Source organism: Pan paniscus, chromosome 14 (genome assembly GCF_029289425.2).
Source record: "Pan paniscus chromosome 14, NHGRI_mPanPan1-v2.0_pri, whole genome shotgun sequence".
Lineage (NCBI taxonomy): Eukaryota > Metazoa > Chordata > Mammalia > Primates > Hominidae > Pan > Pan paniscus.
In genome coordinates, this window is record NC_073263.2 from 110,478,736 (window position 1) to 110,502,872 (window position 24,137).

At 36.6% G+C, this 24,137-nt stretch overlaps 1 protein-coding gene across 1 annotated transcript in view; it reads left to right on the forward strand.

Moving 5' to 3' along the window:
* Positions 1 to 24,137, forward strand: part of MYO16 (myosin XVI) — a 585,697-nt gene that overhangs the window by 366,252 nt on the left and 195,308 nt on the right. Inside the window, exons 21-22 of the mRNA XM_024925327.4 lie at positions 3,778 to 3,850; positions 19,769 to 19,921. Of these exons, the coding sequence (XP_024781095.2) occupies positions 3,778 to 3,850; positions 19,769 to 19,921 (226 nt within the window). The remainder of the gene's footprint in view (positions 1 to 3,777; positions 3,851 to 19,768; positions 19,922 to 24,137) is intronic.

Sequence of the window (24,137 nt, forward strand, 5' to 3'; positions counted from 1 at the left end):
ATTTAGTTTTTCTCCTGACAATGGAATTTTCTTTTTTTTTTAAACCAAATATGTTTGGATTCAGTATCTATAAAATGTGAAAAAAAGCATTTAGGAGGAATACCCTTCCAATCAAATGTATGCCACTCTAAATTACTAATTAATAATTCACTTTCCCCAATGTGAACCCATCCTTTAATGATTTTGCCCACCCACACATGCCACAGTGGCCAAATATCTCTTCTCTGTGTGTTGATGCAATTTGCCATCCTTGTAAGGGAGGGAGGTAGGTATGAGGTGACATGGTGTCACGGATCTCTGCTGCTCTTTTCCCTAAATTCTACCAAAACAATATGCCATGATTATAGGGTCTCTTCTGCCAAGGTCAACTGGAATCAAGGAGGGTAATCGGACCTGAGAGCCTGACATGGGGACCCTGATGTCAGTGGACAGAGAGGCATCTGTGCTCGGGACCAGCACCCGGCCTTCAGGGGAGAGACCCAGTGCTTTTTCTCCTTACTCCTGAAGTTGTCCCTGCATCGGCAGCATCTCTTACCACTGGCAAAACCGGACACTTTTCTCCTACCACGATGGGGCTCTAGTATCCCCTCTCTGCCCTTAAGGTTATTGGTGTCAATTTTCTCTACAAAATTAGAAAATGCCCAAATATATTTTTTAAATAAGGTTAAAGATAAATATTCTTATAATACTAGTATAGAACATTTAAGAAATTAAGAAATCACCTCCAGGTCTACCATCTTATTACATGTACTGTTAACACAGATTTTATTTTTCCTGTGTCTTAGGTTTATTTAACATAGTTCAAATTATACTTTAAGAATACTAAAGGTATACATTTTGTTTCTGGCTTTTGTTTTAGGATTAATGTTGTTCATGAACATTTCCTATGTTTTCATATTACCTTTATATACACATCAATGAAATATTTGCTGGTTATAAAAATATATGTTTCAACATAGAAACCTTAGAAAATGGGGAATAGTTAAAAGAAGTAAACAAAGCAATATCTCCATTTCCTCTTTCAAGGCTCACTCTATTTCTTTCCAGGCCTTCTGGATATATAATTGGGGTTATTCTTTATACAGAATTTATATATTGCTTCCTTAATTTATCGTAGGGTTCATGCTATTTAATTAATTGTGTTTTTAGTGTGGGATATAAATAAATGTTTCTTTTTGTAGTTATAGTAATTAAGATAACAATGAACATCCTTGTTGATAAGTCTTTAAAAGCATTTCTCATCGTCTTCTTGGAATAGGTTCCTATATATGGAAGTACCGGTTCAAATGATATGAATATTGCAAAGCTTTATAACTAAATTGTTTTTGAGGAAGCCTCTACCGATTTAAACTATCAGAAAAAGTATATAGGAAAATATCTTTCTCATTCTAATTTTTTTCAAATTGTATTTCTTTGTAATTTTAATAAGATTGATACTTTAAAAAAATTTATTTTTAAAAAAAGAGGCAACTTTTTGGAAACACTATATAACAGCTATTTGTTTTAGAACTTTGCATCACCTCTAATTCTAGCAATGATCTAGGTGGACAAATTTTACTTGGTCTCCTGTTTGTATACATGATGAAACTCCAGTTCAAAATATTTAAGTAACTTGTCTAAAGTTAACCAACCCAAAAGTATTTAAACCTACCCCAAGACTGAACATCTCCAAAGTCTGACAAACTTTATCACCAAACTGCTTTAAGAAAAATGATGCAGCTCATCACACAGACAATACACACACACACACACACACACGACCAAAACAAACAAAATCACGCTAAGCCTCAGCATCATTGTTAGCACTGAATGAACATCATTCCAGACATCTCTTTGTGCATATCATAAGGAGGGCAGGATGGAGAGGAGGATGCATGGATGCTGGATGGTGAACAGAAAACTGGAGAGACATATCAGCAGATTGAAAAATAGTGATCAAAATGAATGACACAATACATTTTTACATAACACTTACCTATAACAGAAACAGTTTTATTTATATTACTTATCCTGCAAAGGAGTTTAATAGTTGAAAAAGTTTTCAATAGTTTAAAACACTTATTTTGAGGTTTCCCAAAACTGAAATCAGAAAAAAAAAATTGCATTTGTTTTCTTATACCATTTTAATTTCTTGTTCTAACATTTAATCCATGTAGAGTTTATTTGGACACACTATGAGTTATAAAGCTATTTTTATTCTTTCTTCTTATAAACTAAGTCAATTAGGAAAATATATTGAATGATTTCTTTTTTTCTCTCACTGTATTATATTCTTTACCGTGAAATTTGTACGAAGGCTTTTAAAAAATTCTCTCCCTCCTACTTATGAAGCTTATATTCTACCATATATAACAAATATTACAGACAGGATATTACAGAATTATGACTACATTTTTAGAGAAAAAATGGTCATTGAAGCGATGTATTATAGACCCTCATGGATTATAATTATGTACTGTACGTGAAAAACAAAATACAGTGCAAAGACTGAGGTGGTTGCCAGTTTTGTTCTGCAGTTTGGAAAAAGCAAGGAAATAACAATTTAACGACCAAATAATGGATATTGATCCTATAAGAACTATAATAATAACAGAACAGTGTACCTATAGCGTACCCATTGGCAGAAAATTACGACAGCAGTTGTCCCATTCATACTATACGTCAATGATGTGGAAGAGGTGGGGTACGTGCCCTCCCAGAAATTCCAGAATTATCTCTGGGCTTCCTTGCAAGAAGCAAGTTCATGCCGACGTCCCCATGCTACCCTTCCCTGCCTTCCATGTAACCCTCTTCACCTGATCACCATTGCTAGAGTGGCTGTCATTGACTTGGGCCTGTCTTACATCTTTCCTTGCTTACCAAGTGGGCTCAGACATTTGAGATTTTTATCATCTGTAACTGTAGTAAATTCTATTTCCAAGAGTGATAGTTCACATTGAATAAAAAGATTGATTTCTTTAAATTATCCTTCAAAAGTTCTGCTTTTTTCATTCTTCTTTTATAAGAATTACTTCTGGAAGAACTTTTAAAGTGACTAAATTTGATCCATCAAAGAACATGCGTGTGACTTAATTGTGTTTTACCTTACATCGCACTTGGGTGTGATGAGAAAATTCTGACTTACTGCTTGCATAGCATGAGAAGACACAAGCATAGCTAGTGAGGACCACTTGACGTGTAGGCTCAGTTCCTTAAGGGAAAAGAAGTCCAACCTAAGGAGATAGCCACAAGAACTATTTCAGAGAAGCAAATATTCAATCACCCACATAGTGTTACATTTTTAATTTAAAATCAATTTGGTTTTTGGTTTTTTTGGCCTCAAATTCTTGTTTGTTAAAATTTTTAAGTTTAAGGGTGCATGTACAGGTTGTTACATAGGTAAACTTGCATCATGGGAGTTTGTTGTACAGATTATTAAAAGACACTATCAACAGAGTAAATAGACAACCTACTGAATGGGAGAAAATTTTTGCAAACTATGCATTGGACAAAGGTCTAATATCCAGCATCTATAAGGAACTTAAACAGATTTACAAGATGATGCGTTTTTATAAATGTGCATGTGTTTGAATCAAAGCATTAAAATAACAGTTTTGGGGAGGGGGCTAACTTTCAGAGGTTTTTTTAATGAGACTCTAAAATAATTATTTCACATTTTTAGTCCAAATTGGCAGCAATGTGCTAAGTGGCTGGATTCTTCTGACCTGAAGAATGAGCAGAGGGTCATGAAGGAGTTTTAAGGATGCCCATTTATCCTGGTGTATTGTTTTGTTTCAGCATGCAGACATTGGATATTGGAATATTGGACATTTTTGGTTTTGAAGAGTTTCAAAAGAATGAATTTGAACAAGTAAGTAGTCTTTCTTTTAAAATTGTGTGAACTTGAATGGCTTTTGAAACTAAGTTCTTTTTTTAATTCTGTAAAGACAGTGTAACTACTTACAAATATGGAATTAAAATAAGTACTCTAATGTTTTAAAATTAATATCTCTGGTTTATCAATATATTAACCATTTTATGTGGTCTTGTAAACAACTGGCATAGTCACACATTGAAAGCAGAATCACTTGTTTTAAAAGACAGTGCAAGATGAAGACCAGAGTTGTGCTAATGGAAATGCTATTTCAACTAGGTCAGAGAGAAGGGAGAACATGAATATTTGAAATAAGGCAAAGGCTTTCAAAAACCTTGGCTAAACATCAGAATGAAAATGCTCTGTTATGCTACATGCTGTTATTTGTAGATTCATCTCCATATGACATTCATACATAGGACTATTGGAAAATCATAAAAATACATTAGAGAGTCATGGGTTGTTTTTAATCCATCTATAATTTGGGGCATTTTAAAAGTATTAAATTATGTAGTCATCTTAATAGCACTGCATGAATAGTTTTATTACGTATACCTAAAAACTAAGTGTTAATAAAGACAGTAGAAATACAACTCTCCTTATCAAACAGAGGGGAAAAGTCAACCTGTAGGAAGGTAAACATGAAAAAATAGAAAACCAAGCTACATTATAGTACGGAAAGAATTACCACTCCATAGCATTTGGGAGGAATTTTCATAATTACGTAATTTGTTTAGCTTTATTTTCTTAAGGTGGGTAGTGTGGTAGGATAAACAATTAAATAGAATGTGTTTGAGATGCAAGTCTGTGACTTTTACTAGCGTCGATTTCTTGGCCAAGATGAAGACTCTATAGTGAACTTTGGTTTTCTTGTTTGTAAAATCAGGTTAATAGACTTACAGAGTTCTGAGATTAAACATAATTAAACAGGTTCTCGTGTCAGTTACTCTCATACTGTATATGATTAAGAAATGATGGATACCTACCCATTACTGTTGCAAATGGGAGCACTTTAATAACTTAAAAATTGGCCAATTTTATTTTTAGAAAAGCTCTGCATCATCCTGTGTTTAGATGTTAATTACGCTGACTTACCTAATCCAGGGTGAGTCAGCACGAACCACGTTCCTTACAAAACTTCACAAAATGTCTAGTGTGAACTAGAACTATAGAGGCAATAGATCTCTTCTCCTTTCATAGTTTTCTGTGGATTAATAGAAAAGGAGATACTTCATGTGTTTATTTTTATTGCTTACTGTGAGAAAAGTAATGATGAACATAAGGAAGAAAGCAGTTCAGTGTGACCAATAGAATATATGACAATATATGTGGGTCTGCAGGGTGCTTAAGAAGGTGCATCTCTCAGCTCAAGGGTTTGAAGCTGTCTGGCATCAGTAGAGATTCCTTATGTTATTATCTTAGAAAACAGGCAAGCTTTCATGTCTGCAATGAGAGTCACTGGTTTATCCGTCTCCTGGTAAGCGACATGTAGAAATTACAGATGGAATGATGTCCTCTAAAGTCTGCTAGGGGACTTGCCTCACAAGCTGCAACTCCACACCCAGACATAATTGTCAATAGAGTGTCCTAATGACGAATACGTGCAAAACTTTTAAGTTATTTTCTTACTGAAACATATTTATTTTACTACAATTATGTAAATCCCTTATTAGTCCTTCTTTTGCTAAATATTTTTATGATTTATTTTGGAATACATTTACAGCCTGAGATTTCTGTATAATAGTAATGGCATTTTTTTCACATCTAAAGAGCCAGTCTCTATTAAATGCCAAAAGCTAGCTTTAGGCATTTATGGGTAAAAATCTCAAGAACAATTCTGGGACTTAAATTTTGAAAAAAATTTGAAATACACACACACACACATATATATATAATTTTTAACAGGTTTGCTTTGCTATTGTGTACAAAAGCAACTAGGAGTCATTTAGAAGAATAAAATTATTTCCATTGTGATGAGTGCAAATCTCATCTTATGATAAGTACAAATCTCATCTTTTGACGAGTGCAAATTTGCATGTAATTTTTTTAAGACCATTGGTTTGAGCGATACATTTTAGATTTCTGTGTTGCTAACAGAAGCTGGACTTTTTGTCTTTTATTCCACTACAAACTTGCAACAAAATGCTTAACAAATCAATGCTGTATTCAGAATCAAACCTAGAAGAATATTAGTGCTTTTATAATATGTTTTTTATTCTGTTTTGAGCTTATTGACCCATCCATCAGTTCTTCACTCGAATGTCAACTCCGGCAGAGTTGAAATTGTGTCTGTGCTTTGTATATAATAAAAGTTCAACGAACATGTTTTCAATTGAAGTTTAAAGAAGAATAAACTTGTAAGAAAAAAGTCTTCATAGTGGATTTCATAGTGGTTCTTCTTGTTCAGGAATAAATGACAATTGTTCCTCCACAGGAAGCTTGACAATTGTTTAGAGTAGGGACACATTTGAGGAGATGTTAAGAAACACTCCAAAACTTCAGCATCTCCAACCTCAGTCTCCTCCAGTAGCTCCAAAAGATTAAATGGATTCTCATCTAAAAGATGAGATACTACAGCTAATAGGAAATTCTAATAGCATTTTCTCTGACTTTATCTTAGTCAATTCAGGCAGCTAGAAAAAAATACCTTAGAGGAGGTAATTGATAAACAGCAGAAATTTATTGCTCACAGTTCTGGAGGCCAGGAAATGTAAGATCAAGATGGCAGTGGACTTGGTGTCTGGTGAGGGCTCTCTGCTTCATAGATGCTGCCTTCTTGCCACATCCACTCATGAGGGAGGATCAAGGCAGCTCTCTGGGGCTTCCTTTATTAAGGGCACTAATCTCACTCAGGATGGTGGCGCCATTATGACCTAAATCGCCTCCCAAAGGCCCCACCTTCTAATCCCATCACTTTGGCAAATTGTGGAGGAACACATTCAGACCATAGCAGAATTAACTAATCATTTCTATTCAAAAGTATTTCTTTTTATTATTATTATACTTTAAGTTTTAGGGTACATGTGCACAACATGCGGGTTAGTTACATATGTATACATGTGCCATGTTGGTGTGCTGCCCCCATCAACTCGTCATTTAACATTAGGTATATCTCCAAATGCTATCCCTCCCCCCTCTCCCCACCCCACAACAGGCCCTGGTGTGTGATGTTCCCCTTCCTGTGTCCATGTGTTCTCATTGTTCAATTACCACCTATGAGTGAGAACATGCGGTGTTTGGTTTTTTGTCCTTGCGACGGTTTGCTGAGAATGATGGTTTCCAGCTTCATCCATGTCCCTACAAAGGACATGATCTCATCATTTTTTATGGCTGCATAGTATTCCATGGTGTATATGTACAACATTTTCTTAATCCAGTCTATCATTGATGGACATTTGGGTTGGTTCCAAGTCTTTGCTATTGTGAATAGTGCATCTCACACCAGTTAGAATGGCGATCATTAAAAAGTCAGGAAGCAACAGGTGCTGGAGAAGATGTGGAGAAATAGGAACACTTTTACACTGTTGGTGGGACTGTAAACTAGTTCAACCATTGTGGAAGTCAGTGTGGCGATTCCTCAGGGATCTAGAACTAGAAATACCATTTGACCCAGCCATCCCATTACTGGGTATATACCCAAAAGATTATAAATCATGCAGCTATAAAGACACATGCACATGTATGTTTATTGCGGCACTATTCACAATAGCAAAATTATTTCTTATAATAAGTACAATACTAGTGTAAAAAATATAGTTCACATAGCTCAGCAGTAATTTGGTACTTCCAGTGGTACTTTTCAGTGTGTGGAAAACTGTACAGGACAAACAACTGACTTCTTCAACATATAAAATGCAGAGAAAAATTGTGAAAGGAGGGCACCTGTAGATTAAAACCTATCTAAAGACATGTACAACAGCTGAATGTGTGGGCATTCTTGGGCCCTAATGTGCTAAATTATGTATAAAAGTTATAATTAAAGTAATGTGCAATCTGGACAGTTGATGACATTTTTAAAAATTATTATTTATTGGATTATGTGTGATAAAGATACTAAAAAATGTGTTTCTCTAAGTTATTGTATCTCAGAGAATTATACTAAAGTGGTTACCTATTTAAGGGCATACCATCTGCAAATTGCTTCAAATGAGTCCGCCTTTGAGGACAATAAGGAAATGGAAAAAGCAGAAGTGGCCATAGGTTGGTACTTACTGATGATTGTTGAAGTTAGTTGATGGCTGATGGAGGTTATTACATTATTCCCTTCATGATTGAATATGTTTAAAATAGTTCATCATGTGCCATTTTTAATCAATGAGAAAAATTTAAGATTATATAAGTGTTACTATAATAAATGATAGAATTTTTTCTCTCTAAACATGTTATTACAGAGCTCTGCAGATCTGCACCAATGAGCAAAGTCATGGAAACAAATCATTTAACCTACAAATAATTTCCCTACATTCTCCCACTAAACACATACATGCAAAGGCATGTAGTGAATCTCTTAAAGCCATGATGTCTAGTAAAATTACATATTAACAATATGCTGGAATGACAGGTGCAGTGGCTTCTGTCTGTAATCCCAGCACTTTGGGAAGCCAAGGCAGGTGGATCACTTGAAGCCAGGAGTTTGAGACCAGCCTGGCCAACATGGTGAAACCCTGTCTCCACTAAAAATACAAAAATTACCCACACATGGTGGCACATGCCTGTAGTCCCAGCCACTCAGGAGAATGAGACATGAATATCATTTAAACCTGGGAGGTTGAGGTTGCAGTGAGATGAGATTGCGCTACTGCACTCCCATCTGGGTGACAGAACAAGACCATGCAGAAAGAAAGAGAGAGAGAGAGAGAGAGAGAGAGGGAGGGAGGGAGAGAGGGAGGAAAGGAAAGGAAAGGAAAGGGAAAAATGCTGGAAGAACTTAGAGAATTGAAGAATTGGAGACAGAACACATTTGTTCAAAATAAAAGCTCCCTTTGCAGAAGATAGAATTGTGATACATAGGCTGGGCCCAGTGGCTCACACCTGTAATCCCAGCACATTGGGAGGTCAAGGCGGTCGGATCACTTGAAGTCAGAAGTTCAAGACCAGCCTGGCCAACATGGTGAAACCCCATCTCTACTAAAAATACAAAAATTAGCCAGCGTGGTGGTGGGTGCCTCTATTCCCAGCTACTCGGGAGGGTGAGGCAGGAGAATCGCTTGAAACCAGAAGGCGGAGGTTGCAGTGAGCGGAGATCACACCACCGCTCTCCAGCCTGGGCAACAAGGGTGAAAATCCATCTCAAAAAAGAATTGTGATACATAATTTATCTTCAAGCCAGGCTTTATCTAAATCGATTTCATCAGACTTGTCAAGAATTCAAATCATTTCCCTGCTTACAGACTGTTTTCTAACAACTGAAATTTACTGGACACTTCAGATGACCTGGGCTTGGGCTGTGTGCTCAGAGTTTGGAAAAATTGAGATACTTTGACTTCTAAAGTTTTATGAAACGATATGATATAATTTGGCAGTCTCAACCTCAAGAAATATTTTAACGCCCTTCATTGTGAAATCATGATGCTAGAGATGATAGAAAGAAAAATGGAATAGTAAATCAACTTCTCTTAATTGGACTTTTTCCACATACTCTTCACATGCATTATCACATTTCACAGATGAGAAAATTGAGACTGCTATACTCTGTGCTTTGTAAGTGCATGGGAGCAGTACCTAATAGGATTCATTTTTCTGGCTTAGTTGCATCAGTAATCTAGGATTCATTCATTCAATAAACATATATTGTATATGCCCCAAGTTCCAGACCCTGTTCTAGGCACTAAAGTTTACATAGACATTATGGTATGGCAGGTAAGGTACAAATGTTAAAAGGGCAAATTCCTTTTTTATAAATTAGATTTTCTCTGGCCAGATAATATGTTCCCACTTCTGCACCAATTCTTCTCTTTTCCAGTCCTACATATTTTTTAGTGTTCCAGCATTTATGATTATATAATGAATTACCTGAAAACTTAATGACACACATAAACATTTATTATGCTCACCAATTCTTTGGGTCAAGTATTTGAACAGGGCATACGGAGACAGATTGTCTCTGGTCCATCATATCTGGGGCCTTAGCTAGATAACTGGAGTGTCGGAGGCCAATGCCATGTGAAGCTTCCATCAATCGTGAATCTAGAGGGTGACACTGGCTGTTGGCTGGGGGCCTCAGCTCCTCTTTGCATGAGTCTCTCCACGTTGGTCTCTCCATGTTGGTCTCTCGCTATGGCTTCTATGTACATGCTAGTTGGGGCTTTCTCGCAGTTTGTTGGATGATTTTTCTAGAGTGCTTCCCCAAAGGAGAAACACATGCGGAAGCTGGATGCTTTTTTGATAACCTAGCTTCAGAGGTCACAAAGTATTACTTCCTCTGTAGGTTGGAGCAATCACAAGCATGCCCAGGTTCAGAGAGGTGGGTAAATTGAGTCTACCTCTTGATGATGAAGGACCAGTTTTAATTGGACATCATGGGAAAAGGACTGGGGATGTTTAAATGGGTAACGGTTGCTATATTAGTCTAAGTATGGGACAGGATCCATGTAATTTCACTCACACTGTATCATGTGATAGCTATTAGATATCAATATTGATTTGTCCGCTGATCAATTGATACACAAATATGATAAAATATTATTTTCAGTTGTTTTACACATAGATTTCAAAATCATACATGTGTTAAATATCTACCTCTATCTTAAAGCATCTCCTACCCTGTGTATCTCCTTTTCACAATGATGTTGAACTTTCCAAAATCATTTCAGGGACTTACCAGCTGTTGATCTGATATTTTTAAAAATTTGAACAAGGAAATGCATTTATTTTCGCTACGTGTCAGAATTCTAGCATAATGCTATTCAGGTTTCTACAGAAAAACAAATAGCATCATTAAATAATGAGATGCTAGTATAATATACCTCTTACAATCATATTGGATTCTGTGTTTATAGATAGCATGATTATTGGTCTTCTTTAAATAACAGTCTTAAAAAACCTGTTTTGGGGAAATAAAATGGGGAGTGGCAACATAATTAAGAATTTTGAGCATATAAACTATACATTTAATGACTTTTCCCTCAAAATCTCTGTAAGTTAAGTAATATCACCTCTGAGCTTAAATAATATAAGTAGCTCATAGAAGTTCACACAAAACCAGGGTCTGAATTCAGGTTTAATAACAAGCTATTTTCAGTTCCAAAGGTTCTTAGAAAGCTAAACTTAAAATTTTATTAGTATATATTTTCTAAACTTCACTTGATGCCTCTTTTGTTTGTATTTCTCTTAGGACTCAATATTATTTATTCTATTATGTTTAGAAACAATAAACTCTTCATAAATTTTATGTGCCATTGTTTTTTCCATAGTGGAATTTATCACCAAATCCGTTTAACATAAATAAGTTTCGTAATGGAGGTGTATCTTTTTCATTGTAGAGTACCAGGATGATTAAAAGGAAATGTTACAAAGCTTATTAAGGAGAATTAATGCATTTGAAACCATCTATCAGATTACTTTAGAGAAGAGTGAATTGAGTAATTTTAATGACCAGGAAAAGGCTTAAATTAATCATTGTGGCTGTCCAGCTATAAAGCTCCAATCCCAGATACGTAAACTAGGAAAATGCTTTCATGTAGTTTTCTGCTAATAATTGATAGTGGCTACAATTTCTTGAGCTCCTACTATTAGTCAGATTATTTTTCTATATAGTTTTTAACTCTTACAACAGCTCTTTCAGAAAATTAAGAGTTAAAATCCCCACAAGTTTTATGAGGCCCAGTGGGAATTCAGAGGCAGATGTGTGAGGCCCCAGGAGCTGCTCCAGCACAGGCCATGCTGTCAGTTTGTCAGAACCTCTAAACTTTGCATTTCATTCTGAATCATTACAACTATTTGAAAAAGGCTTATTATTTTGGTAGAAATTATACATTAATCATTGGTTTTGGACTATATGAATAATTTTATATGAAAAAAGAAAGCATATTGATTAGAAGTTTATTACTAAACAAGAAAACAAACTTTTTTTTGAAAAATATTGAACAATTTGATAGAGTGACTGAAGCTCTAAAATAAGAGCATTTTAACCAGAGGTTATGTTTCTAACTCTTGGGCATGGCTTCTATTTAAATTGAGGGATATATTTTATGTACAAGGTATCATACAAAATACTAAAAATAATTTTTTTAATTTGTGTTTTTCAATCCTGATCTTAGCATATTATTATATAAGATTTGTCAGTAAATTTAGCCAGTTAGTTTGTAGTCGATAGACTCCTTTTTGAAGACCAATTCTTCAAATCCCAAAGTAGTAATTATTTACATTAAAGGAGAATATAGTCATGAATTAAACCCATCAAAATACTAGATTTTTTTGTTCTGAGTAACAGAATAAAATAAAAGTTGTAAAAAGAGAAAGTGTTTTTCATTTGTGTAAAACAATGTCTTTATACATGTGAAGTAGCTGAAATTTATATTTGCTTAAAATTTGTTATATATACTTTAATTTTAAAATATCTAAGGAAGCCAGAGAAGGAAAGATGATTGATTCCTTTAAGAAATAGTAACAGAATAAAAAATTTAAAAAAAAAAAAAAAGAAAAGGAAGAGAAGGGGAAAGGGAAATAGAAGGGTGAAAAAAGAAATACAAACAAAAACAAATATGGCAGCCTGGGCCAGGTGGTAGCTGTGGGTGGTAGCGAATGTGTGCCCCGTCCACTTCTTGGGTGCTGACTGCGGGTCCCAATGTGGGGCTCTGGTAAGGAAAGCAACCCTTCTCTGCGGTGGCTACCAAGCACCCAAGTCCTCTATTTTTAAAATAAGATTAGCTTATCGGCAGAGGTAGTATCCTCTATCAAGGTAAGAGTCAGTCATGGTGCTAGCAAAAGAGTAAACATGACCTTTCCCAAAAAAGAATGGTAGGAAAGAAAGGCCTCTACAATTATAGATTCTGAGAAGACAAAATAAACTAGACTTTTAAAACTGAAGTAAACAAGAGAGATGCTATCCCCTCACCAACCTCCTGTACCTGCCGTTTCATAGGCATTATATCATTATATGGAAATCAGGGATAACTGATTTGTCGGAGAACCACTTGGAGCAGTGTGGTGAGCCCCGAGGTAATCTTCAAATAGTTGAAGTTTATAGTATGCTTGAAGTGTTCAAGTCCCAAAGAAGTCCTGCAGAGAAGCCTATTAACTTAACTCCATATTTCCCCAATGGGCTTCTGCTTACATAGGGTTTTCAGACAACAGCTATTAAAGTCTCACACAATTAGTGTTCTGCTGAACATATTTCAGCAATGCTCAATGTCTAAAATCTAACACTATTCCTTCTCTCTCTCTCTCTCTGTGTCTGTCTCATGTGAACACACACACATTAATATCTTATATGTACACATATATATTAACTAATGAGCAAATTAGTTAATGCATAGTGCATTCTCAGTTCTATGATCTATCTCAGTGTGTTCAACCATGTCTACCCATTAGAATCACCTGGAAAGCTTTTTAAATATTTCAATGCCTGCACCCCACTCCAATTTAATTGGTTTGGGGTCAGGCCCAGACATTAGCCTTTCTTAAAAAACTCCTCAATTAATTCCAATGTGCAGATAGGCTTGAGAGTCACTGCCCGGGGCTCTGCCTTCAGCTGGAGTCAGCTTTAATTAATCTCCTACTTTAATTCTGTGATGTGTATGCCATGCTCTATTATATTTTTGTTTCAGATATGTTTCACTGAGTAATAAAAGTAAAGGGAGAGCAGTTGGTGGAAATTTACTCAAGAAATTGTTTGTCATTAATACAAATGATGAGCCATCTGGATAAGCAATAAGGTTCCGTTCCTAAAGAGTGTGTTCCAGGGGTGCATAATTTTTATTAGTAAACCACTTAGCAGTGGCACTTCATGTACAAAGCTGTATTTTAATTAGAGAAGAGCAAATACTATCTAAGCAGCTACTTGATAATTATTCATGAGCATTTATGAATACTCACCTTTCACCCACATTCACGTCTACTCTGAGGAATACCCGGAGATCTAATTGAACCCCAAAACAACTCTACAGTAGGTAGATTTGCAAAAGTAATGGTTGTTTTCCATTGAAGTCAATGATGCCAATGATTGATGCAGATTTATGCTTCTAGGTATACGAACTAATTTGCCTGTAAAAATCTTCACTCTATCTTTCTCTGATTGTGTTGAACACACGCCCACATATGCACATTCACATACACATACAGAGTTTAGTGAAAATAAATCAAGAATAAGGTTCTGTCCATGACTTTGGCAAAACCATTTGGTTTGTGGGGTACATTTTTTTAAAGTTTCAATGAGGTATCCGATATTGAATGATATGTTCCTATTGTTAACCTTAGCTACATGTTCTAGTGGTTTTGAATTTCATGCCACAGTACGTCTATATTTTAACTTTGGTTCAAACAATGAGTGCTTTGAACAGTTTAGAATAAAGGCAAACTTTAAGTAAAACATTTTAATGGACACATTACACCAAAATTATTTTGAAAAAAAAATTCTACTTTAAACTACATATGTTTCCAGTGACTCACTACCACTCCACATCACTCTCCACTGTTGGAAACACAAATATAGATTTAGTTCCAGAAGGCACCTTCATAATAAAAGGTACAAATTGGAAATCAGTCCACAGGCTACTTGGTTTTACACGTGAAGCTGGAATTTTCTCTATGGGATTTTAATAATTTACTTTAAGATTTTTTCCCCCAGAACACAAAGAACATGATGTTCAATAAAAGGTTCAGGTGTATTGTAAAGATCACCCTATGCCACAAAAAGAACTCGCTGCTGACGCTGCAGCTTAATAATACTAGAAGTCCAGCAGAGACGCTGTAGGTTTTATCAATCATTTTGATTGACCAAGAGAGTGATAAATTGGGTTGCTCTATCCATAGACACAGGCCACATCCATTTCTGTTATCCAAAGTTTGGTAGATTGCTTTAGACGTTTGTGGGAAAAAGGAAGAAAGCTGAGACCTGGCTTCTTCCCGTCCTTGTGTTTGCCACGGTTTCATCTACATTCACACTTGGTTTCACGGCTTTGATTAAACCAGGGGATCAATTCAGTGAAGCCAATATTCAATTCAGTAAAATATTAGTAGAAAAAAACAATTACAGTATCTGTTTTCTATTATGAGAAGCCTCAGGTCGGTCAAAACAAGACAGAGGTTGTGTTCTGTAAGGCAGTCAAGGCCAGGAGGATGCAATCAGATTGTGATCGAAAGCAGTTTTTGTACCTACAGAGCTGCAACCTATTCTGAATGCAAAATAACAAAAGAACTGTATTAGATATGTTAGAGTCATCCATGTCCATCTAAGTATTTTCAATTAGAGAAGCTCAAAAGGAGAGGAAAACAAAATGTCATATAATGTGGGTATGTCTTGTAAATAATCAGCCACTGAGTTTTTAAAATTTGGAATCCTGTTTATCGAACTTATCATTTCGCACAGTAATAGACATTACCTTATTTCATGGATTCAACATTGTTTCTCAGCAATTTGTTCCCTAAAATGTATTCCACTTAACCACACTATCCATAAACAGTTTTAAGTCAAATTGTTGCGGTAAATGACCTATTTGTGTTAATTTTTAAATGATTCAATGTATTTTTAATAATAAAAAACTTGAGAAGTTACAATTGTGTATGTCATATAGTCAAAGAGGATATTTTCCAGTGGTTTCATTCCATAAGAGAAGTCATTAATTTCTGTACATTTTCAGTAAATATTTCACCCCAAACTTTAATAATTGTATAGCATTTATTATTCCTTTATAACAAAATTACCTTATTATTGGAGTTTAACAAATTATTAAAGGAATGCATCAAAATATTATTTCTGAAGCAAAGTGAAATAGTTTAAACGGTATTTATTTCTTTTTAACAATTTTTATTTTTTATTTATGATTGAAATGGAAGTGACAAGTAGATGTACTGCTTGAACAGTAGGGATGCAATTGTGGACAGATGCTACATAGTTGCATGGAAAGTGGTTTTTCTTTCCAAAACCATTACTGGAGATTTATGCCCTGTAGGATAAGATAAACATAGAAACTGATCATGAAGATCTGGATTGCCTGGCATCACTTGGTTTTGATGGAATAATTCAAGAGGATAAATGTGCTAGACTGTATCAGTTACAAGAAAGAAAATATTTTTCATATGATATTTAGATACTGAATGCCACTCCTCCCTCTGCCAGCTATAATGTGCAGAATTTGTTGGTCTGTGTCCATATTCAAATCGTATTTGCCTTAACAACAACGCCTTTAAAATTAAATGTTTTATATGGTATGTTCTCATCCGAAGCGACTGTTTTAATTAAGAGAAATGATCACAGCAGTGTGAGTTTACCTAAGAAACACTTAAAGGTTTAAAAGGCAAAGAACTTCCCGCTTTGTGCATTTCTCTTGAAATCTTGTTGTCAGAAGACAGAGAGGAAAAGTTCTAGTTACTTACTGTGCAAATAATGTACATGGAAGAAAATCCGGTAACCACAGAGGGAATGCTGGGGGAAGAAGACGATACCAGGAGAGTCTCCTGGTTTATACAAATCCTCTCAAGTTCTTTAGGTTTAAAATGACTTCTATGACAACCACAACATGGCAAATTCTTCTTTAATTTTTAATTTAGATTTCATGTTGTAATAGAATGTTTTAGGGAAACTTCTTCTATCTACAGAAATTAATTTATCACTGAATTTAAGAAACCATCTTTTACCATGAAGGCAGACAGGCAAGAAAACCCATTGGGAAGGGTGGTAGTCATGGAGCACCATTTTTTGACCTGAATCTAAGAATTATTTTTGTTACTATTTGAATGTCAATATATGATATTCAGATCTTATTTTAATATGGTTATTACTTTAATATTTTGTTTGGTATATGTCTACTATACTGTTATTCTCCACCTGTCATACTACTAATAATAAAGACCATGTGCATTCATCATTAAAATAACTCCATCAGGTTGTAAGAACCTCTGCACTTTGAGCTCTCCTACCTCTGCTTCAGTCAAGGACCCCCTTGCCTGCCACCCTCTCATGCTCTAATCACCCCGTTTCTGAAGATGTTTGAGCTAGCTACACCTACGCACAACATTCTAACCCTGGCAAGAAGACTAGAACTTTACAGCCAGTCCACCCAGTCCCACGCCACACTCCCTTCTGTGTTCACACCAATGTTCTGCTCTTTCATATGTTTGTTTCTTCTCTGAAGAAATTTCCCCCTGAGACTTCTTCATGCCCTACAATGTCATAAATTTCCATTCTCCCAAGTAACTGGATTTTTGAGAAAATGTCCTTTTCCATCTAGGTGCATGTAATTCTCAATTCATTACTAGCCACACCCTTAAGGGTAAGTGGGAGCTTCCTTTGGGAGAATATGGAGTGACCTCGTGCTGGTCACTTGAGAAGGTAATTTGTCTTGCTCATTGGAAGCTGTCCTTATATGGGCTAGAAGGAGGACATGAATGCCCATTAGCAGGACCAGAACATCTAGAAGGAGCTCCTACTTCCCAGGTGTTGTGATGACATCAGACTTGGAGAAGATTTGGGATATGTAGAGGAACCCAGGAAGTTCTTTCTTTTCTGTGCTCTTCTTTCCAGTCTTTCTTATTTATTTTATTTATTTATTTGAGACGGAGTCTTGCTCTGTCACCCAGGCTGGAGTGCAGTGGCGTGATCTCAGCTCACTGCAACCTTCGCCTCCCGGGTTCAAGCGATTCTCCTGTCTCAGCCTCCTGAGTAGCTAGGACTACAGGCATCCACCACCACACCAGGATAATTTTTGTATTTTTAGTAGAGACGGGGTTTCACCATATCGGTCAGACTGGTCTCGAACTCCTGACCTCAGGTGATCCACCCGCCTCAGCCTCCCAAAGTGCTAGGATTACAGGTGTGAGCCACTGCCTGGCTAATATTTTGTTATTTTTTAACAAAAGCTTTCGCATTTCTTTATATTAATACAGGATATTTCTCATTAAATATTGTCTTAGATATTATTCCCCTTGCAGATGAGATCTAATTTTCTTTCAAATGTTTTATCAGTTGTTTCCAGCTATATAAATATTGATCTGTAATTATTTTTAGTTACTGAGCAGTAAATATTTCTAACCGGCTTTTTGTCTAGTATAACATAGTGTTTTAGGGTGCAGATGAGGGAACATAAGGGTCTGTAAGACTGAGTGATCTCACAAAAGAAGTGGGTATAGACAGAGAAGAGACAAGGTCCACAGGCAGAGCCCCTGGACACTCCAATATGAGCAGACCGGGAGTCCACGAAGAGTCGGGGAAGGAGATAGGGAGGAAGCAGCCAGTGAGCTAGAAAGCCAAGAGAGTGTGGTGTCCCGGAGGAGAGGTGAGAAAGTGCTCCATGGAAGAAGAGAAACCGACTCAGTCAAATAACGCTGGGGTGGGGATGGGTCAAGAGAAACAAATGTGAGAGTTGAACATTGGATTTAGAAATGTGCACACTGCTAGCCGGGGGCGGTGGCTCATGCCTGTAATCCCAGCACTTTGGGAGGCCAAGGCGGGTGGATCACGAGGTCAGGAGATCTAGACCAACCTGTCTAACATGGTGAAACCCCATCTCTACTAAAAATACAAAAAATTAGCTGGGTGAGGTGGCGGGCACCTGTAGTCCCAGCTACTCAGGAGGCTGAGGCAGGAGAATGGTGTGAACCCAGGAGGCAGAGCTTGCAGTAAGCCAAGATGGCGCCACTGCACTCCAGCCTGGGCGACAGAGCGAGATTCCGTCTCAAAAAAAAAAAGAAAAAAAAAGAAATGTGCACATTGCTGATGACTTCTACAGAAGCAAGTTTGATGGCGCCATGGTGTCAAAAGTTTTATTAGAGTGGTTTCAAGAGGGAATGGAAAGATAAGAACTTGAGATAATAAGTAGAAATCAGCCGTGTGTGTGTGTGTGTGTGTGTGTGTGTGTGTGTGTGTGTTGATATGAAAGGAAGCAGAGAAGTAGAAGAGTAGCCTAGAGGGGAAGTCGGATTTTGCGCTGGTTAGATTTGAGTTATGGTTTAGTTTTTTAAATACTTTAAGATAAATAAAAGGTTTTGTTTAAGATTAAGAAATAACATATTTGTTTCCTGATAGGAATGTCTTGTGGAAAGAGAAAAATTGACAGTTGGAGGAATGTAGAAAATTTTCTGATAAAGAAAATAATTTCTTCAATATAATGATTTGACTGTTGATTACTATTTCTGAAAGAACCCCCACATTCATTCTTGCCCATCACTAATATGCAATCAGAAATGAGGCCCTCATGAAATGCTTCTCTTTTCTCTGGGATCTCATGGTAAACCCAGTTTTATCTTCATTTCCTGATGAGAGCTCAAATATATTTTCCTTTTGGAAATATTTTAAATGCTCAAATATATTTGAGACTCAAGGTTTGTAATATTGGAATCATACTTTTTGTTGTTTTTAGCATACTTTGAATAGTTAGATGATATAGTATCAGATATACTTGATCTGTGAAATATGTGCAAGTCCATTCCTGGACTTCAGTTGAAACTCTGACTTCTCAGGCAACGTTGTCATGCTTTATTTTGGTAGACTAATTGGTTGGAAACTCCCTGAGTCAATAATTTCCCAATCTGAAACGGTGTCATTGAACAACTGAATATGCACTACTGTACTATCTTGTGTATGCACTACTGTACTATCTTGTGTATGCACTACTGTACTATCTATCTTGTGTATGCACTACTGTACTATCTTGTGTATGCACTACTGTACTATCTTGTGTATGCACTACTGTACTATCTATCTTGTGTATGCACTACTGTGCTATCTTGTGAAATATTTTCTTGTTTTCTCCACAACAGCTTTGTGTCAACATGACCAATGAGAAGATGCACCACTACATCAATGAAGTGCTTTTTCTCCACGAGCAAGTGGAATGTGTACAAGAGGGAGTTACCATGGAAACAGCATATTCTCCTGGTAACCAGAATGGAGTTTTGGACTTTTTTTTCCAGGTATTCATATAATATAATTAGATACTTAACAGGATATATGGATTTAAATATACTGGAGACAAAGAATTTTCTTTCAGGAGGCCTTATTTTTGAGGTATCTTTATATGTGAGATTCTGCAATAATTTTTCAAAATCTATTGAGGTGCACAAGTTATCTTTTCATGAAAGGGCATTTGAAGGATCACCAATTCATTAAAAGGACAAGAAAACATCATTTTGATATAGAAATATTCAACACTGTTTATTCAACGTCACTAAAACTCTCCTTTTGGCAATTATAAGTGCCTATTGTAAAAAAACAGACTTTTTATAAAATAATACCTAAGATTAATCATACCATAAAACAAGTTCAATGGAATCTTTTTTGTTAATTTATCTTCAAAGTTTCTAAGATTTAAATTTGGAAAAATTGGCAGGAAAAACATATAAACACATATATAATGTCGGTTAAATTAAGAGTCTCACAGCATCTGCAGGTGTTTATAGTTTTAGTTTTTCTCCTTTACAATGAAAAACAATTTGACTCTGTGTCTCTTTCACATAAGCCAAAATCTATCACATAAACAGCAATTGCGATGTACTAATATAAGAAAACATTATATGGATTTACTCACAATATCTCCAAGATACATGGACATTGTTGAAAACAGACACAATTCAGCTATTTGGAGAATATGTCATTCTTTACTCTCTTTCCATAAAGATAGATTTCTAAATTATTTTATTTTATGAATTTTTCTGATTAACACATTCTTGTTCTTGCTTCTAACTTGTCAGCATTCTTCTTTTTCTAAAATTACAGCCCTCTTCCTCCAGAAAGCCCTTGTAGTGACATACATAGCCTATAATTATTTAAGGTTTAAAAATGTCTTCAAACCGGCAGGACTGTATACTTAATTGTATACGGGAAGCCTCAGGCATCTAGCACCTTCTCTCTAGCTTGCCATGTTCTCTTCCACTGCCAACCAGGGGTCATCAGAATAAAAACTTGCATGGGCCATATTTATATTTCAAGGATTACCTATTTGTCCCTGGCCCTGAGGGGAGGGGTTGATCCAGATTTTTACCAAATACTCCAAGTGTCTAGTACATTTTGTTGCACTGTGTAGTATTTGATGAAGGTGAAACTATGACAACCTTTCACATGGAGTAGAGCCATGCAATCTCTTCTAAGCCGTTACTACTAAAGGAATTGGAGGTCATTAATCCCTTTCTTATGGCTTTTTTCCCCAGGTTCTATTTTTGTCTTTAGGCACTTCCACAAGTTTTCAAAGTCTAAAAGGTTAATTGCCCCATTCTTTTATTGCTTTATTTCAGACATCCAGAAAACATAACACACAAGATTTTGTTTTTAATTTGAAGACAATACAAATAATAATGCTTAAAAAATGTTGCTAGTAATCAACCACCTTATCCATGGAGAATATCATCTTGATTTTTGGAGCAGAATCAGTTAGCTCTCTGAATGTCTATCTCCTTTATACTGATTTGGGGCCCTGTCTTTGAGTTACTGCAATATCCATTGACAGCTTTACCAAACAAGTGAATATTTTCACCCCAGAGAAGAGGTCTGTCACTGCCCTTGAAACAGAAACAGACTTGCAGACAACCTTGCAATGGCTCATTTGTCCTTCTGCTGTGTGTCTTGTGTATGTTTGTATGTGAATCTGTAACAGCATTTACAGAAGTATGGTGACCTGATGCTCACAGATCAATAGATGAAGCAATGATGGATAATATTGTAATATCAACACTTTACTTACTCTTCAGTAAATAGCTTGCTATTAGTTGAAATAAAGAATTGTTTGATTTTGAAAACATCACAGATGGAACCAGTCCTTGGCAAGCTTCTCACATAGACCGTTTTCTTCTATGGCTGCTCTCTATTATACATATTACATTATATATATATATATATATCTTCACCTCCAGCCTCTTCAGAGGACTCCTCATGGGGGCCCCCGGCCACTCTGAGCTTCTTGCAGTATACTCTATGGAACTTCCTGTTGAGCCAGCACTCCCAGTAAGGGGCTTTCTTCTTCAAATTCCTTTATCTAAAAACACTTTTGTGTGGCAACAGCAGTCTCACCAGGCATTGCTGACCTCAGGTAACTTGCTGAGGTGGGTGAGCTTGCTTTTGCAGGCATTCCTACTTCCTTCCTAGTGGCATTCTCCTCTGCATTAGGTCTTCTTCTCTTTCTTTCCTTCCCAGGGAGGTTATTTGGCTTCTCAAAGAAGATGACTGTCATTATTGCTGAGTATCTTCAAGAAGCACGCTCTGCTGTGTGAGCCCCACCAGGGGTGTGCGTGTCCCATGGCTGGCATTATTAGCTTTCATTCCCTCTGGCTGGGAAGGGAGTGATCTCACCATTACAGCTCTCAGGCAATTGCAGTCTTTGGATTTTATTTTTCTTTTTGCTTTTTTTTTTCTTCCTTTCTTTTTCTTTCTTTTTTTTTTTTTTTTTTGTTGTTTGTTTGTTTGTTCGAGACAGAGTCTCGCTCTGTCACCCAGGTTGGAATGCAGTGGAGCGATCTCGGCTCACTGCAGCCTCTGCCTCCTGGGTTCAAGCGATTCTCCTGCCTCAGCCACCTGAGTAGCTGGAACTACAGGTGCGTGCCACCACACCTGGCTAATTTTTGTAGTTTTAGTAGAGACAGGGTTTCACCATGTTGGCCAGGACGGTCTGGATCTCCTGACCTCGTAATCCGCCTGCCTCACCTCCCAAAGTGCTGGGATTACAGGTGTGAGCCACCGTGCCTGGCCTGGATTTTCTTTAATAGGAGCAGGAGACTCTGAAAGGCCTAAAACAATTAAAATATTTAAGACACAAAGAAATGGCCTTTATTAGCCAAATAAATAACATTTTGAGTTGCCTGTAGTGGTATGGTTTGGTAACCTCAGGTCAAAATACAAACTGAATTCACAATAGGGGTCAATATATATCTCTTTACTTCCTGAGAAGAATTATTCTTAGAGTATCTACACATTTAAAAGCACAGTGAGAACGATTAAGATATATTAGGGATTAATGTGAAGAAGTTTCATAAATTACCTTATTTTGAAAGGTAGATTTGAAATGTCAACAAAAACTAAACTTTCCTAGGGGACATAATAGAAAGAAAAGATAAACAGCACTAGGGAAGAAGTTATTCAATAGTCGTCTAAACCAGGGGTCCCCAACCCCTGGCGCACAGATCAGTACTGGTTCATGGCCTGTGAGGAAAAAGGCTGCACAGCAGGGGATGAGCAGCAGGTGAGGGAGCAAAGCTTCATCTGTATTGACAGCCACTCCCCGTCACTGGCATCTCACCGCCTGAGCTCCAGCTCCTGTCAAATCAGTGGCAGCATTAGGTTCTCATAGGAGCAGGAACCTATGAGAGGGATCTAGCTGCACACTCCTTATGAGAATCGAATGCCTGATTCTACATTATGGTGACTGTATCATTGTTTCATTATATAATACAATGTAATAATCACAGAAATAAAGGGCACAATAAAGGTAATGCACTTGAATCATCCTGAAACCATCCCCCCACCCCTGGTCCGTGGAAAAATTGTCTTCCACAAAACCGTTCCCTCTTGTCAAAAAGGTTGGGACCCTCTAGTCTAAACCATGTGGTCAGAAGGTATTCCATATGTGGGGGATGGAAGATTAGAGGTTGGGAAGTGATTTAAGCAGCCTTTGCTCTCAGATGAGATTTATTTCAAATTGTTGTTATATGTGTATATATATATATATATATGTATATGATTTTAGTTTTATTGTTAAGTAGTTATAAACTGTCAGACTTCTAATTTAAGTTTTATAAGTCATAGCTTCAAACTTTCTTCTACGTCTAAAAATTGGAATATCACAGTCACTTCTCCTTCCTGTTGAGTAGGATTTTGCCACCTTGTTTTTTTTTTGTTTTTGTTTTTGTTTTTTATACTTTAAGTTCTAGGGTACATGTGCACAACATGCAGGTTTGTTACATATGTATACATGTGCCATGTTGGTTTGCTGCACCCATTAACTCATCATTTACATTAGGTATTTCTCCTAATGCTACCCTTCCCCCACCCCCCCCCCACCCCACCACAGGCCCCGGTGTGTGATGTTCCCCTTCCTGTGTCCAAGTATTCTCATTGTTGAGTTCCCACCTATGAGTGAGAACATGCGGTGTTTGGTTTTCTGTCCTTGCTATAGTTTGCTCAGAGTGATGGTTTCCAGATTCA